This window comes from Scophthalmus maximus, chromosome 12 (assembly GCF_022379125.1).
Source record: "Scophthalmus maximus strain ysfricsl-2021 chromosome 12, ASM2237912v1, whole genome shotgun sequence".
NCBI lineage: Eukaryota > Metazoa > Chordata > Actinopteri > Pleuronectiformes > Scophthalmidae > Scophthalmus > Scophthalmus maximus.
The window spans coordinates 19,717,478-19,734,021 of record NC_061526.1 but is presented as its reverse complement, the minus strand read 5'-3'; the positions used below and the strand labels follow the sequence as shown (position 1 = coordinate 19,734,021).

The 16,544-nt window shown below is 43.8% G+C and overlaps 1 protein-coding gene across 1 annotated transcript in view; it reads right to left on the bottom strand.

The window, feature by feature from the left end:
* snd1 (staphylococcal nuclease and tudor domain containing 1) overlaps positions 1 to 16,544 on the bottom strand; it is a 157,028-nt gene that overhangs the window by 42,544 nt on the left and 97,940 nt on the right. Inside the window, exon 17 of the mRNA XM_035648341.1 lies at positions 15,447 to 15,635. Coding sequence (XP_035504234.1) covers positions 15,447 to 15,635 — 189 coding nt within the window. The remainder of the gene's footprint in view (positions 1 to 15,446; positions 15,636 to 16,544) is intronic.

Here is a 16,544-nt window from a genome sequence, read left to right as displayed (position 1 = left end):
ATTTGACCAGCTGTAAAAACTGAAATCACAACACCACATATATCATGTTGGATACACACACACACACACACACACACACACACACACACACACACACACACACACACACACACACACACACACACACACACACACACACACACACACACACACACACACACACACACACACACACACACACACACACACACACACACACACATACACACACACACACACACACAGTGAAAATAAGTACAAAATACTTTGGGCACAGGCAAATGTCTGTGGATTTGAGACCCTTTAGCTAAGCTTCAACACTGATCAATGAAATCTGTAGATCAATCCTATACTTGAGTGCTTTCCAATGGCGAGGGGTCAAAATAGAGGTTATTTGGTTACTTGGTCTGCTGCCAGTCAAGAGAGTAGCTGCAGCATCAATTTTTAGAGCAATATGAAGAAAGAAAGTCTTACATTTTTTTAGGCATTATATACCTGGAGAAGAAAAAAAAGATTTGTCTTTGCAGGAGATATCACTGTTACTACTAAAGTTGCTGCATTCAAACAACTGTGAAAGAGGTTGATGAATTACCAAAATCCAAAATCTGTGTTCAAGCTGAGGCTATGGGGATGTTGCATTTCAACATTTGGTGAAACTTTCCAGCACTGGAACTCAATCAATCCTAATCTGCTTAAATAGGAGATATTAGAAAATAGGTGTCTACTTCTACTTTCGAGGTCCAAACCAAAACCGAGCAGGGGGGGGAGAGAGAGGGAAAGCAGGCGATGGTTGGAGGGATGAGTCTCTTGGATGTGGTTACTTAGCAGATAAATTATGCATTAAAACCGCACAGGTGGCGGAGTGACAGGGTTTTTAGGTGAAGGGAGGGAGCCGGGCAGCGGGGGAATTCATAACGGAACCGGAGAGAAAGCGAAGGAGTGAGAGAGAAGTGGAGTTACACCCCGGCTTCGTATCACAGCCAACAGATGTTCTCCCATCAAAGAGGCACCAAGCAGGCGGCGAGGCTACTCAGCCCAGGCTTACACGGCAAATATGACGACCCCCTCATGATGCTACACACACACACACACACACACACACACACACACACACACACACACACACACACACACACACACACACACACACACACACACACACACACACACACACACACACACACACACACACACACACACACACACACACACACACACACACACACACACACACGACAGTAGAGGGCTTGAAAACAACCTAAGGCTATCATGGTGGCAACTTGTTACACTTATAAATTGACACAAATTGATCCACTTAGACGGGTGTGTGTGTTTGTTGGAGTCGGGGGGTTGGGAGCAGGTCTGCCGGCCCGCTGACAAAGTACTATCAGCAACAAGCACTAACTTGCACCTTGACAGGGATTGGTGGTGGTATGTGCAAGTGCACTGAAAGGGGGGCATGGTGTTACCATGGAAACAGGACATGTAGGCGCATATGTAATCGGGGCGATACGTGCACACACAAACCTACACCTGTTCCGTAACCCTCACAGGCGCCGCACTGCTCAGCTGGTACGGAAAAACCAGACGGCTGGAGAGTGCGCGCCAGGCATGTGCTCACAGTTCACATGCACACAAAACCGCACACTTCGTCCCTGGGGGCAGTCACTCCTGCATATGGAGCCTCATGTCAAGTGGGCGTTTTTTTTCTTTTTCTTCTAGACAGATCAGTGTGTGTGTGCGTCTATCTGTGGTCATTAAATGATGATCAAGCCGAGCAAGATGTCGTCAGAGCACAACAAAAGCAGTGCTGGGGAATAAGCACGCAATTAAAGCCATCCAGCTGCAAGTGCAAGGGCAGATGATGCAGACACTCAATCTCCACACGGCACAGACAGAGGCAGGAGGAGAAAAGAGAGAAGCAAAAATAATTAAGTCGTAGCCAAGACAAACACTTTGTCTGATTGTGTATCATGATAACCTTGATAAAAAATGAGGTGCCACTACGAGGAGAGACGGAGGGCTGCACAGACGGACACTCGACACACCAGAGGTTCGACTTGTGTTTGATTACCATTTGTTTGTCCTCCACTGATTTTGCATTTGTATGTATGATCGGTCCTGATGACTTTCCCCTTCTCACCGTCCTTGTCCTGTACTAATTCCAGCTGTTCATTTGACCTTGATGCCAAATTTGTGAAATTCTCCACAAGCATACACCCTTGGCGAAACACCACGCAGGATAATAGTGTAAGTGAAGTTAACAATGAGTATTTTAGCCCTTCCCCCGTCCCTTCTGCTCTCTGCTGTTCCTTTCATCCGTCCTTCATAACATACGTTTATGAACTCAAGCGGATTATCGTCCATGAGAGCACACTCTCCGTCTGATCACCGGAAATTATAGAAAGATAAAGAGAAAATAGTGTTTACAAAGCGGAGTGATAAATATATAGGACTACCTCAATGTTACAATGTATAAGTAGGCAATTAAAAAGCAATTAATCAACTTTTTAATTAACAGGCCAGTTTGTCCCTGATTGCCGTAGTGTTGCCATGACAACTGGTTTTCCAGGGTGGTGTTATCGCTCCTTTTTTTTTCTCTGCTGATCATACCTTCCACTCCATTGTTCTTCCACTCCCTCTGCTCTCTTCATTTGAAAAAAAATACCTAATACAGGTATGAGAAGGAAGGAGCCATGGAGGCAGGAGAGCAGAGCTGGTGGGGATTAAGGAAATGGAGGAGATGCAGGATAGCAAGAGAGTGACAGAGAGGTTAATATGGATCTGGCCGTGGTGAGGAACAGCGATGGAAAGCGAAGACTCGAGGGAGAACTAGAAGGAAAAGAGGGAAGTGGTGAGGAGGGAGGTGATGGGAGAAAATGAGAATAATATCGCCACAGATTTCCATATTTCACAGTTTGTAAAAAAGAAAAAAAGATTCAATGGTCTCATGTTCCTCCTGTGAATAACTGCTCTCTCAGTTTGAGAAACAACTCGGCTAATCAGCATCTTTGTAGGAGGGACTAGGGTCGGCACTGTCATGTTAATGTGCCAGAGCACAAATGCAAATTAATATGGTGACAAAGGAATGAAATCAACACGGCTCTAATTGAGAGCACAGTTATTCAGAATATGCTTTTGTCTTTCTTCTTTCTCACATTTTGTTTTGCAAAGACAACAAGTTCACGCCATCCCGTTTTCAGAAGATTATGTATAGCTGCCTAATTGCTCTGATAAAGAGCCCAACTTTTTTAATTACAAATGGTATTTTGAAAGTATTGTTCACACATTCTTACAAGGTGAATTTTCTAAACGTAAAAGCCAAATGCCATTGCAGAAACGGAATGTGTGGAAAAAGTGAAAAAAAGACAGATAAACAGGGTAAGGGGGCAGAAGAGAGACTGGTACTATGGTGGGAATCGGAAATGCGGGAATGACGAGGGCCTGTTTATGTAACAGTCTCTCCCTAAGGCATGAGAGAGAGAGAGAGAGAGAGAGAGAGAGAGAGAGAGAGAGATACACTGTTAAAAGCAAAAAAGAAAAGAAAAAAAAGACATTCCCAAAACTAGCAGAGTGGTCCTTTTCTCTAGATAGAGAGAATGTTCTGCAGGCTAGTCAGAGTAAAAACTGAGCTAAGTTACAATGGGGTGCCTAACAATTTATTATAAATAATCTCAAAATGTGTCATGCTGGTGAGAAAGAAACAACAGCAAAGAAAATATTATTTCATAACCTCTGCCCGCTCTGATAATAAACCCTTCCACTTCCTCTCAGGCTACAGCCACACGATACATTTTCATTTTAAAACAAAAAAATAAGACATTCCAAATATTTATTCCATAGATCTCTGAAGGAGGAAAGCAAATGAAAAGAAAAGATGAAGCTAACTGTCCATCTGAATACAACGATCATCAACCATGACAGCACAACTCACAAACGATCCAGTTCGTCGATCCTCAAAACAATCCTTCCAATCCTACATCTCCTCCCCGCCTCATTGTATTCATCCATCTGTTCCCCTTTCCACACGTCAACGTATACCCAAGGTTGACAGCCCATGAAAAAGGGGCCCATCAATTTTCTATTAAGAGCTACCATTTTTTTTTTAAGGTCTAAAACAAACAAACATGTTGAATGCCTTACCACAAACCGGCAATGGCAATCTGGCGTTTTATAACTTGACCGGGGTCACAACAACATGTTTTTATTTTGTCGGACCGCGCATGAGATTTTTATGTCACGACAGACAGTAAAATATGAGTCTCAAAGATAAAACCTGAACTGACAGGCACAGCCCTCATATCATCCTCGTGCAGGTGTAGCGCACGACGCTCTACAGAAAACCGCAAACACAATAATTCAGTGTAACATTCAGAGCACTAGAGCTGGAGAAATTCAGAGAAACTGCAGCCAGGGACCCAAACTTCTTTTTATTTGGGTGCTCTTGTTAGAAACTGCACTTCAAGGAAGAGCCTTTAGAAAAGACCAGAGGACAGCAAGGGGGGGGGGGGATTCCACCAATGAATCAATGCACTTTGCATTCTCTTCACATCGGGAAAGCATTAGAGAGCATGTGAGGTAAGGGTCATAAACTTAATGCCTAATTCGGGGCTTAGATTGGGAAAGGGGAGAGGGAATAGGGGAGCCCAGAAAGAGAAAGAGCTTGAATTAAAGACGAGATGGGAAAAGAGAGAGAGAGAGAGCGATAGGGATGAAATTGTGCAGGTACTGAGACAAGAGCAAATGAATGAGAGGAAGGAACAGTGGAGGAGTTGAGGGAGGGGGGCAGAAGAATGAACGCAGTCACAATAGAATAAGAAAATGCATTTAGACGTGGAACTAGCTGCTCAACCAAGGCGACATCCAACGTTTTGATTTTAAAATGGCGTTTTAAAACAAACGATCTCCGTCAAGACAAGCGTCGACTCGACACACCTGAATAGGTACTGTGTATCACGTGACCATGCACGTACAATGGGCATGCGTGAACAGGAAGTAGATTTTCTAATGCTAAATTACAGGAAATACTACGAATGAGAAACAACAATGATAAAAAAGTAAGACAAGGGATTTCTTTTCCTGGACCGGCATCGAGGTGGAACTGTTACTGACAGGAAGTATTTACAATGCGTTGCCTTCGCCGCTGGTAGTCGAGTTGTGACTGAACGAACTGAACAGGAAGCCCCAGAGTTTCCAAACGTATTTGTTTGAGGCACTCTGAAAGTCCGGCGTAGTGTGGACGGAAGACGTAAACGTAGCAGCAGTGATTAGTTATGTGGATGTAGCCCAGGACTGGTCCTCCAAAGGGCAGAGGAATCTGCTTCTGTCGGCAGGTAATAAAAGATGAGGCATCAGCATCCACACTGCCTACAAGCTTCTTTCCATTCTGCCGACAAGTAAAATGAATGATCCGCCTCAACCGAGCCCAGAATAACCTGCAGGAATAACAATCATTAAAATAATAATGCCTGTTTGGGAAGGTCAAAGGTGTCGAATGCAACTACCCCGTGTCAAAGCCCTTTTAGGTGACAAGGTCTAATCTTAATGCCTGGGAACTAATAAAACAGCATCTCATTAAATGGGGAAAGGTTTGAAGGTCCCAACCAGCAGAGAGAGCATTTAAATGGTGCCCGCAAGAAACAAATATTTAGCATTTCATTACACAGCTGAGAAAGGCAAAGGGGGACGCAGGGAGGGGGGGTGGGGGAGTAAGGGAGGGGTTTTTCACTGCCGACCCGTATTAAATGGAGTTAAGTGTGGCTCCGAGCAAGGGCCCTAAAAAATGTCAAAGTGTGTGTAAATGACTATAACTTGCGTTTCTTATTTTTAGCGCAAATGCAGACACTGCTGTTCTTTTCCCCTGATTACACAGAGACGATTAGAGAGGACACTTGAAGCACGGCGAAAAGAATGGGGAGGGGGCGGGGGGAGACTTAACGTTTTCACAGCATCTGCTTGATGACTCCAAAAACACATAAATGTCAGTTATCTGCAGGAGAAAATGTCATCACTGTTTCTACCCATAATGGATGTTCACATGAATGGTGAGTCCAACACTTCATGACAAGGACGTCTCTACAAATGGCTGCAAGGTCACAGGAGCGTTGCCAATAGAGGCTCCTTCTTACTGATTCAATTCTTTAAAACCTTTTTATATATAATATATCATAAATGATATATACAATAAAGTATTTTAAGACTAATGTTAATAACATAACTTTAAAAAAAGGAAAGATATGCATTGATGTAGACATTGAAAAGGGTTTTCCAAAGGGAAGATTTTTAAGGATAAGTAGTTTCAAATACATTTGTACACGTCTGACAGCATTTAAGTAAACATCCATGACAGTACAATGAATGGCTGCTTCACAAGGTAAAAAAAAAAAAGCTCTGCAGTCTGATCTAATAGTTCTGTGTTCAAATCCTAGGCTTGCTGCCTGTATTCATGCAGTCACAACCAGTCATCAGCAAACCAAGTGGAAAAGTGTCTCCTCACAGTGTCCAAACCAAAAATAAAAGGGAGAACAATCCGCGAAGCCAATCGCCAGTGAGTGCATGTCCTTCACACTCACTTACATCAGCAGAGATTGGGAAAAAACGGGGGCAGAGGAGGAGAGAAAAAAGGAAAGAGAAAAAAAACAAGGAGGGAAGCCCCAAGATATAAGAGGCGGGGATGGGGGGGAGACAGACGGGCAAGACCGGGGGGGTTTGTGTTTTTCTATTGCGGGTGGTGTAGCTGAGCATGTGTTAATCAGCCATAATGCAACGCACTGTGTCATATCACATTATTTACTCTGCCAGCGTTTCACCTCCTCACTTCTTTTCAGCCCTTCTCTCCTCCCGTGGCCTCAGCCCTTCATCCCAAGAGCACAGTGATGGGATGTGGGGGGGGATTGGATGGGGGTTAGGGAGGGGGACTGTCTTAGTTATTTCTGCACTGATGAACCAGGGGCAGCCGCAAACCTGCCCCTGTGGACCTCTGCTAAGAGCCTCAAATACTCCTGTGCATGACTGGAGAAGAGGAAGCACAAGGCCAAGGACACAGACAAATGCATATGAACAAATGTGCAGGAGCACCAAACTAAACGGGCCTACTTCCTGTTTATAGGCTTCATCAAGTAGAATGTTTCATCCAATAGTGTGTGTGTGTGTGTGTGTGTGTGTGTTCTTCGTGATGGTCATGTCCTTGCGGCTGGATGCATTTTTCAGATGACATTCCCAAAGTCAGCGTGTAATCCTGCAACTCACGTAAATGTATTATTCAGCACGCAGAAGGTGAGACAGACTCGCTTCGACGAGTCTGTCTTGTGGTTTTTAGTTTCATGCTCATCAAAAAACGTGTTTTGTAATGTGCCACTTTGCCGATGATCGCCATGTGCACGCACGCACAAGCCCGTGCGTACGAAGGAGATAAAGATAAAGGCAGAAGGAAACGTTTGCATGTGTGTTCACGAAGACTGCGAGCGGAGCTGACAGACTGCTGAATTTGCAAGCTTGGAACTGGGGAAAAGGAGGATGTAGACAGACAAGAGAGAAAACTGGGGGCTGGGGTGTAAATAACACACATCACTGGGTCCACTGATCTCTTCCTCTGTCTCTGTGCCTCGGGGCACCGAGGGTCCTGCTTGCCGTCTACAGTGGGGAGGGTCTCCCCGGAGAGAGCATGCATGTGTATGTCTGAGGCTGCGCTGTCCGACGGCACATGCTCAAAGTGCGTGTGTGTGTGTGTGTGTGTGTGTGTGTGTGTGTGTGTGCGCGCACGTGTGGTGCCTCCATCCATCTGCAACCATGTTTGTGTGTGTACAGTGTGTGTGTGTACAGTGTGTGTGTGCGTGTCTGTGCGTGTAGATGTGTACACAGTGCTCTGAGAATCATTATGTAATCTTTCAGCCATATGAAAAAGCCTCCGTCAGCTCTTTGCTTTTGTGTGGTAGGTGGTTCATTTTGTGCACACAGTGCTATGAAAAAGATGAAGGCGGGAGTAAACACACACGCAAACATTATAGCATAGTAAACAAACAGAAAGGAAATTGTATGCAGTCAGGCACAAACACACATACTGTACAACATCTGTACACGCCGCACATATGAATGTGAAGACACGACTCAAGATACAAGCCTGGAGATTTGTGGTGTATAACGCAGCGTTCACTTTCTCGCCATCTTTTCCAGAGACGTGAGGTTTCAACGTGGGTCACCTCTCCCATTGCGGCCACCATGCAGGCAATAAAGTCTCCTTGCTGTCCTCTCACACACGCCAACAAAACCTGCAACCTTTATCTTGCCTGTGTATTGACACACTGGCAACGAGCCCAAACCATTCTCTCACTGAATATGTTGATTTCCAGCATGGGACGGGGTTTGGCAAAAGCCAGTTATCTGAAAGGTGATAGGCTATCACGAGACGCTTTAATATTGTCCCGCCATCTCACACGGCAGAACCGGCACTAGGAGCAAGCTCCTTTTAATCACAGCTTAGATTTAAAATTCACTGGCGTATGATTTCACTTTTAATGACTGCCACAATTATTATTCAGCTCTGAATTTAGCAGATCATATGACATTAATATTGATTAATAAAAGGACGTATCTGGATATTACGCTGTGCTTTATTAAACCGCTGCAAACTAATAACTCTGCTGTGGTATCACAGTGCAGCAAAAGTTCAGGCGCTCGAGGCATATTCATTAGATTGCAGCAGATATTCTCTGAGCGCATTGGCTAGGGTTGCAGAGACATTGCGCTGTTGTGTTGTGCTCTGGTTTGTCATGCAGATAATCATCCTCAGTAGTGGTGGTACTGATAGTGTAGTAGTTGTGGTAAATACCAAAGAAAAAAAAGCAGCCCGATTTGGCCACAGCAGACTGAGGCCCGCTGCACCATGAGTCATTGATTTGTACCATCCTACTCACAACATTGTGTTTTAATGAGGCACTGTATTTTTCTGGTGATTGCTGTTTGAGCTGCACTATTTAATGATACCGTGGATGATATATTCAAAACACAAGCAAGACGAGCATCAACACACTGGCCATGGGTGAAGTGATGTACTGCACACTGTGACTTCTGGCACACTTTTAGCCACTTGTCTCCAAAAAGGGCAAAAAAAAATTTAATCATCGCTGGCATAACGATTCTCCTCATCCTCCATCTTGCTGCCATGGACACCATTTCAGTGTTGCATCAGTTTTCTGGAATTTAAAGGAGCTTTGCCCACAACTGACAAATTAAAATATGTCCAGTTTAAACCAACAAGTAAAGAAACCATGTCAGTAGAGAAAGAATATTCATAAACCCTGGACAGATACATACATTTTAACATTTGAAGACACATCTACAAAATGTATTACAAACACGTAATTTACAGGTACAAACAAAAGTACCTATATGCCGTTTCCCTGAAAACTTGCATTTCCATCTCACTTATACATTCTTATAATACGCACTTGTGAAGATTGGGCTTAAAATTTCAAGTTTTATTATACTACTCAAAAAGATTTTCCCCATCTAGCAATGGTGAGGAATCCCTCAAAAGATTCCGGTACTGGATCCCTTCCAAAATGACATAACCTGTTACCATGCCCGAGGCCTATGTTTGATATCTGTCCAGAGCTTTTTGAGTAATCCTGTTGAGCAACAGACAAATAAACAAAGAGACCACCAAAGTGAACCAATCACATAACCTCCTTTTATGCGGATGAAGAAAAAAAGGTCTGAATAAGGATTGGGTGTTATGACATTGGATTCCGTTGAATCAGCAGTTTTATAAACTCAACTCCTGGATTATGCACAGCCTCCATGGCTTTGTGTAGCTTTTATTTCATGGTCCTTCATTAAAGGAAAAACAGGCACTGACCAAAAGAAGGAAGAGTCAACCTAAAAAACAATATTGGCAGAAGTCCCAGTTTACTAAATTAAGATGAGTGAGTTTGCTGGAGTTGGCACTACACAACGGGACTAAGTGACTTTTCTTTGTTATCCAGAGTTCACCCGTACAAAAGCTTGCAACAAACTGTCCTGAAATGGTTCCAAAAAGCAATTGAGAAAATGCAAACAAGCTGTAAGGCTCATGACCCTGAGAATATGACCAAAGCTGCAAAGATATATTGGACTATATTAAATTATGCCTTTCTATTATGAAATTATTAGGGTGGGGTATCGAGTGCAGTGCTTTTAAGGCGACTGGCCGAAATACATTTCAGTGGTGACAACAATGAAACAGAAAATGTGAACCTATCAGAGTACCGAAGATTACAGTACATGAACCATATCTGTTCCAATGTGAACGTTACCGAATCTTACTCATTATCATATTCCAGTTTAGTTTATAGATTGTATTGTCAGACAAAGAAGCCAAGATGACACAACAATTTCAGATTAATGTAAATCGTTATGTTAAGAAATTGTCTTGTATAATTCACAATTATTTGATTACATTTTTCAGACTTGAGACGCAGTTTACTGTTTCCTATCAAATGAAAAGGTCGTCAACCATCAATACTGCTTCCAGTTGTTAAATCATAACAGTAACACCCGTGAACTGGCCTAATGTTATTTATGTGAAAAAACTACTAATAGTGAGGATTTCATGTTTGCAATGATCCAGCCAAGGACTATAACCAAAATGGCAGTCCATTTGGAGCAGCAAAGGGTTTTGAGAAACGTATATTGGACAATATTCCAATATATATTGGACAATATTCCCCATTTTTCTTTTCCCGAGAAAAATGGGGAAGGGAAAAGGAAAAAGATTGCAATCCTGAAAGCATTTCAATGGCTTCAGGGCTTAAGGAAGCACTGAGCATTAATAGTATTAATAGAAAAGGGACCGTCATCCATGGAAACCAAACAAGGCTACTAGTATGTAATTCTACATAGGTTACAGAGGACTGTGAATCAGCATGCCACACAACGGTAAATGGCCCTTCATTGTACGAATAATGCATTTTCTTTACATTTACTGGATGTAAATCGCTCCAGGTAAAACGTACAATGCCACGTGGATTTTCATAGAAATCCTATTATTGGGACGGGACAGAGCGCCAACCGAAGCTAATCCACGAGAGACAACCCAGTCCACTGGAGGTAAACCTCCTCCAGTCTGAAATCAGTAACACAAGCCCATTAGCTTCGCCAAAAGCCCAATTATCTTGATTCATCCACAGCATGTTTCTGTTCAGCCAGGTGTGTGATGTGGCTACTGCTAAGAACACCCAGATTAGATTGGAGAACAGGTAGATGTTGGTTTATGCAAACCTTGGAAACAGTAAAAAGGAACAGGTTTTTAAAAAACGAGTGGGGGGTGGGGACTTCTGGTGCGACGTTGAGATGTTTTGCTTGCAAAACAAGTCACTTGACCCTTGACAGCCTGAGCCGGAGGCAACTGAAGAAAAATAATGGGGCACATATTGCAACGCACCATTATAACCAGATATGCTTACAATGCCAGTCAGTCAATCACAGCAGACCTAAAGTGCTGTGATTTTCTTTGCCATGTATTAAAGTAAACTTGTGAGAAGGCCCCCAGGGTGAGGTGAGGCCTTATCGGCTCCACTTGCAACACTTATATTCCACCCCCCCCCCAAAAAAAGAAGAAAAAAGAAAGAGAGAAAGCTGAAACAAGATTATGTACTTCAATCAGGCTCCGCCAAGGACACGTCAACAAGCTCAATGTCAAAATGATGCCGCTTCAAGAACTTTGACCAGTGGTGTTGATTGACGGGAAAAGTATAAGGAAAGGCAGCACCACTCCCTGAATTTATGCTTCCAGGGGATTCATCTCTCCGTCAAAAAAAGGTTACAAGCGATGCAGGTGTCTGACTCACTGTTGCCACCGAGCAGGCAAAGTCCTGCACCGTCGGAAAAAAAAGACAGTGAAGCAGCTAAGAGGAGCAAGGGCACGACACGGGGCATCAGAGAAGAAATTAATCCGGTTAATAGGAAGGGATTGCAAGATGATTAGTTGAGGGAGGACAGTAGAAAAGCGAGGGGGGGGAGTGACGACAGTGAGCATAAGGATGCAAGAACACAGAAGAGATTAAAAGAAAGACAGTGGTCTGTGAAGTTGGCTGAGAGGGATTGAAGGAAAGGGGGGACGGTGATGAAAGGAGAGTCCCGTGACGTGAAATATCTTAAACAGAGGTTGTCATATCCTCTTTTTTTCTTTCTTTCTCCGCTTCTCCTCTTTTCCATCTCCCGGTATCCACTCAAATACCCATTGTAGTGTGTTAATCTCCTTCAAGGTTGGGTAATTACTGGTGGAAAAAAAACCTTGCTCAACAGAAATCTCACTGGTTATGATGTTTTTTTTCTCTTCAAAGAAATCATGCCACTCCAGTTAATAGCATGTTCCTTCCCTCTGTTAACTTACAGATGTTTTGTTGTGTTTAATTAAAGGAGTATATACCTTAATATTGACAGAAAACACATTATCAAATCGCATTCATCATTGGAGTATGTTTAAAAGCTTTGACTTGGAGGGAAGAACCAAGAGAGAGTAAACTCTTCATTTCAGCTTTACATTTTTTGGGGGGATCAGAATTTTCAGAGAGGTCCCTTGAGCCACACTCCAATATTGACAAACCACACCTATTCAGTCTTGGGGGAACTTAAATGACAGATACAGCAAATCGCTCCTCCCAATCCACTTTGAGCAGTAACTGCAGCGATCTTGTCAAATTTATTTTCACTCAGCTGCAGCATGGGGATACTGGAATATCATATGAATAGCTGCAATGAGCCGTCTCATATTACAATGACAAAATGCAGTGTTTTTGCAACGAATCTTGTTTACAGAGATGCCTGGTAAGCAAGAATTTGTTTTCTACCCCTAGGAGGATCCAAATATACATGAGAATGCGTTGCAAAATCAGGCAAAAGGATTTAAGAGGGCATGAGCATTGCAACCGACTCAGTGTTAAAACAATGTGAAATGAGTTCAAACAGTGTCCCGGGTCCATCTTCTCGCTGAATCATGTAAATGTTAAGGCTGAAAACACGACAATGGGTTCTGACAGGACGACACGCGCTTTAGAGAGATTTATGAAAACAATAGCTTAGCCATAAATAAACAGAATTGGGGGGGGGGGGCGCCGACAGAATTAGGATTGCGCCGGGCAAGTCTTCTGCATGTGTGGAAAATCGGGTTTGCTGTGAGGGAAGTTCCAAGAGATGCTGATGTGCAACATCAGAATATGCTGAGCTCCAGAAAAGGCTCTTCTTCAAAACCCTTTGGAAAGCTTCATTTAGAACACAATCACTTTGTCCCATTGGTCTCATTGCCGCAAAATAGTCACTTGAGTCGCTCGAACTAAGCAGTTTTGGTTCAGGATGCTGCTCCAGCAAGCCTCAATCCCCCTTGTTGTCCCCAGGTCCCTGCTGGACCACCAACGCAGAGCTTTCTTTAATGAGTGCGCCTGTGTGTGTGCACGCGCACACATCCAATGAGCTCACTTCATTACAACAACACTGTTTTCTCGTAGGGACGCCTGACACAGCAGTACAACTGAAGTCTTCCATATCCACAGCCGTAGGGACAATACTGAGAGGGCAATGAGAAATAGAGGAAGAGCAGGAGGGAGGGATGGGGAGGAGATGCAATCTGCCCTACCTAGCCTCAGCCTACATACAGACAAAGACCAGCCACGACTTCAAAAGAGAAAGACAGAGAGAGAGAAAAAAACAAAAAGCCAAGATCTCAGCTTTTCTCAAGATGGTCTCTACGGGTTAATTAGAACAGCAAGTCCCGCCTCATCTGCCTTCAAGCTGCATAGGTTGCATCAACACACACACACACACACAACTAACTGTCCTGCACGTGCACAAACACACAAACAAATCAGGCAGTGGTTGATCGGCGCGCCGGTGCCGATGGCAAAGCAACATCAAACATAATCACTGTCGGTCTGGTCGACTCGGGCCCTATTCTGCCGTCTTTCCTCGCAGCCCAGTCCGCACTCAGGTTGGCTCAAGTCAAAAAACCGTGTGGTGAAAGTCAATCTGTCTCAACGCAGCGGACGGCTTCGGTAAGCCGGGTAGCGAAATCGTCATCAGAGGCGTCAGGATTATGCCTCCTTGCTGGAGTTAGATTCAATGTGGCAGGGTCAGTGTGCTCACATCGCTGGCAAGATTATCCCAGGCACAAGGTTCACCTGTGCACCAACTCTTCAGGATCTTTAGCTCTCTCTGTCACTGTTTTTGAGGGAAGGAAGACAACGACGGAATGCATCCCTGAGAAAAAGAAGGAGGGAAAAGAGAGAGCAGGAACACGCCGAGTATGAACATGATAGATTCAGGGGAGGGAAAAAAGAACACAACCTCCTTTTCTCTGCTCCAGCAATACATCACAGTTATAAGGGGAGAAGAAGCATCTGTGAATCCTAAAGACTCAAATAGGTAGAAGTGAGCGAAGGAGAACCGGTAAAAGAGATAAGTAACAGAGATGGAGAGAGAGGGGACAAGGATGACAGCTGGCCGGGCAGTTCATGCATCTGGCAGGGGGGTGACTAGTGGAGCCTTAATGAAAATTCAGGGCAAGATCTGGATCAGTGCGAGGGAAGGCCTCCATCCATCACAGGACTCCCATTGAGGGAAGAGAGCTTCAATGATAACAACAAATATGTGGCTATTCTCAGCCCCAGATGGAGCATGTTCACAATAATGCAGTTTTCACTAGAGCCACTGACTTGGGTGTTATTTCTTGTCATTAAAAGGCGAGATGGACTAGCTGGGGTGCGCTGCTCTACCTTCAGATTTTTATGGATACACAATCCCTTGTGTGATAAGAAAAAAAAAAAGAGCATTTGTGTATAAATGGAAGCCAAAGGTCATGGCACCACCTGTCCTTGTCTGCTCTCAGGCTGCTAACGGGGATGGGCCTTGCATTTGACAAGGGCAGCGTGTGGAAGTTTACACTAAGGTTGGTGTTGAGAAAAGTTGGGTTTTGCCAAAAGAAGCATTAGGTTGCCGACCTCTGAAAAAAATGTGTTTGTGTGTTCCCTTATTACAACAAACAGAGGTCTATGTTTTCTCCCCTTGGTTCCAAAGGGTCTGTATTACAGCTGACTCCTTTACCCTTTACTATGGAACTGGTAAAGAGTACCGATGGTGGAAGAGGGAGCTGGATGGTCGTGCAGCGTGCATAGGATGAACTGTTCTCAAGAACAAAGTAATGCAGCACAGACTAAAATATGTCCATATACCAAGAACACCATATGTCAGACATGTGAGAGGCAGCAAAGTAGTGAAATCATGGCCTTTGCTCAGTGATACTTGACAAAGGTATCCTGATCTCTAACTTAATTTAAACAATACTAAAATAGACGCCATGCTGGTTTCCCAAGTCGTCCCATCAGGTGCTTTTTTTTTTTACCAACTGGAAGCTTTATGAAAGACAGTTTTATGTGATGTGGGAGCAGTCAAGAAGACTATGATAGTTTAATATGATCAACATCCACTTTGGGACTTACCTTTTCTTTCCTCTGTCGACATCCCTCCTCTGCTGAGACCAGGGTTTTGTAGTAGGCGCTGCGCTCTGCTGTGAAGTGGACCTTGGACAGAGCGCTTTCTACCAGCGCCACGGACAGATTCACACCCTCAATGTGCAGCCAGCCAATGAAGTTCCCTGCTTTGTCCATGCTTTCAACTTCAACTTCCACCTGGATGAGAGGAATAGAGGAGAGGGGGGGGGGGGGGAAGCAAGAAGAGGCCGGTTAATGTTCTGAATCCAAGATTAGGGTGGAGATCCCATCACATCAATGAAGTGAATTGGATCCTCTGACAAGACACCACTGTTCTTGAATAGACGCATCAATGGCTGCCTGTGAGCTCTCTATTGATAAGGTGGCACGCACACAGAGATCCTGTTTCGGTCCTTTTTTAACATGAATACCATTTCAGTGGTCTCTGGTCTTGGTAGGCATGGCAAGCACAAAAAGCCCAGCAGTCATCTCTTACTCCCCCACTTGCAGCAACATCTGTGCCCATTTGCAAATAATACAACTCTTAACTGTAAAATATCAGAGCACAGAGTGATTTTTAATACGTGTTGTGTTTCGTATGCACTTCAAACTAATTAAGACTCTAAACATTGTCATTTGCAATCAGTGGCAGCCAAGTTGCAATTTCTTTAAGTTAACAAATGAGGGCAGAGAAAAAGCTAACCCTGCTGACAACGTAGGAAAGATCTCACAACACTGCCCACGACGGACTGTAACCAAATTCTGCCTATTCAGGCTAATTATCTATTCATTGCGTTTTGTTTCATAAGTGATGGACGACCAGGGAGAGAAAGTGGAGACGGAAAATAAAAAAATCAATTGATTTTATCCTACTCTACAGCCTCAGTCAGCGAGAAATTGAGAGGGCAGGTGTGTTGAAGAGATAGGGAGAAGTCAAGCGATTAAGACTCGGGCTGCTTAGCCCCACAGCCACAAGGGAAATCTGAGGGGAATTAAGTTTGTAAACTGCTCTGCCTTGTTCTCAGCTGAAGTTAAAAGCTTTTATTAATGAATGCATAATCTGTTCTACTTTTAAGCACAAAATTGACAACCTCTGCATATACAGTT